Here is a 1853-nt window from a genome sequence, read left to right as displayed (position 1 = left end):
ACAATCACATCCAAAAAGGAATGATGACCAAGAAGCGAAAAATAAAATACTTAAAAGAGAACGCAGACAAAGTATGTTGCGTAGTGCTGAGGAGCAAGAATGTTTGATTGAAGAACTTAAAATGAAGGTGGAGGTTTTGGAGGCAGAGGTGGCTCAAGAGAAGGCGGAATGGCTACTGGATATCCATATCTCAATTCACCGTCGTCAGTAATAATCTTAGTACACATGGCTGAACTACAACCAAATTTTTGAGCAAGCGATTGAAGATCTTTTTCTAAGTCATTTGAAAGAACCTCGGACTCACAAGCGATCTCCGCTATGTCATAGAATTTTTTGCACAAATGTTGGTATCTTTCCATTGTAGGTTGATGGTTTGAGGTACCATACACTGCTCTAATGAGTGTGTGCCTTCTACGGATATTTTTACTCCATCGTCGAAGAATGCATTTGGATGGCACATTGCAGACATCTTCCTGACCAAATACTAATAACGAATGCCGACAAATGATGCCTTTGAACTCAAATAAGAGGCAAGAACATGTGCTACTTTTAGTTAGTGGATCAAATTCAACTCTATAATATTTATCGGCACATTTCCCCTCAAACATGTGTTCCTCTTTGACTGTGTACGTATTAAGTAAATTGTTCTTAACAGTGTTCTTGATAAAACAATTCATCCGAGAGCGAAACTCTGTTTGGACTTCCTCAAACTTTTCATGTGTGTACTCCAACTGAAATTGTCTCTTAATTGGTGACTGCGAGCCACAACCAACCGTGGTGTTCAGGGAGGAGAAGTCAGTCTGTATTTCTTTTTGTGCCTTAACTCTAAGGGCATTGTCAAATTGTACCACGAATTGTTGAAGTGTGGTGCTTGAATTGATGAATCCATCAAAGAAAGCATTCATGCCCTCACTTCTTTGTGTTGTTGACATACCNGCCCANAAATCATTCCTTAAGTAACAAGGTACCCATTTTCGTCTTTCATCATAAAGATTACATAACCAATCATTACCCTCCAATGCATGCTTTATCAGTAGTTCTTCCCATCCATTTTCAAAGTCTGTCTGCGACCCACAATCATATACAAGCGCATGTATATCTGTTTTGATGGCGACATAATTTTTGTATCCTGCAAATTTTTCTGGCAACTTCTTCATTATGTGCCATAAACACCACCTGTGTCTTGTTTGAGGGAAAACCTGTTCAATGGCATTAGCCATTGCCCTGCATTGATCAGTTATTATGCCATCAGGTGCCTTATTTCCCATGCATCTCAACCAACACTCAAACAACCAAACAAATGACGTGGTGTCTTCGGAAGAAAGCAATCCACATCCAAGTAAGATGGAGTGACCATGGTGGTTCAGTCCAACAAACAGTGCAAANGGCATGTCGTACTTATTTGTCAAGTAAGTGGTGTCGAAGGACACCACATCACCAAATTCCGCACATGCAACTCTACTTCTTGCATCTGCCCAAAACACACTACATATTCTATTTCCTTCGTCCAATGCTATGTCGTAGAAGAAGTCGTTGTTCAAATCCTTCATTGAAGAAAAGTGTCTTAAGAGCGCTTGATCGTCACCGTCTTTAGATAAAGATCTTCTGTGTTGCACAATGTAGTTGCGTGCATCTCGTTCAATAAAGTCCATGTTCTCAAATCCCCCTGCATCGATAAAGATGCTAAGGTAACTCTTATTTATCCGAACTCCCGCATCGTCATTTACCTGCAGCGTGTGCTTCGCTTGCATGCTCAATTTCCTATTCCCTGGGATTAGCTTAGACGTATTCGGGCATAACTCGTGGCTGTGTTCTAAGAAGACCGTTTTTATTAAACATTTATCACCCTTTCT

At 40.3% G+C, this 1853-nt stretch overlaps 1 protein-coding gene across 1 annotated transcript; it reads right to left on the bottom strand.

Moving 5' to 3' along the window:
* Positions 1-116: 116 nt before the first annotated feature.
* Positions 117-1751, bottom strand: LOC106755480 (protein FAR1-RELATED SEQUENCE 5-like). Its single transcript, XM_014637646.1, has one exon. It carries the CDS (start codon positions 1749-1751, stop codon positions 117-119), a length of 1635 nt encoding a protein of 544 aa, XP_014493132.1.
* Between the last annotated feature and the right edge of the window lie 102 nt (positions 1752-1853).

Source organism: Vigna radiata, unplaced genomic scaffold, assembly GCF_000741045.1.
Source record: "Vigna radiata var. radiata cultivar VC1973A unplaced genomic scaffold, Vradiata_ver6 scaffold_416, whole genome shotgun sequence".
Taxonomy (NCBI): domain Eukaryota; kingdom Viridiplantae; phylum Streptophyta; class Magnoliopsida; order Fabales; family Fabaceae; genus Vigna; species Vigna radiata.
The sequence above is the reverse complement of the archived record's forward strand: the minus strand, read 5'-3'. Positions and strand labels throughout refer to the sequence as shown.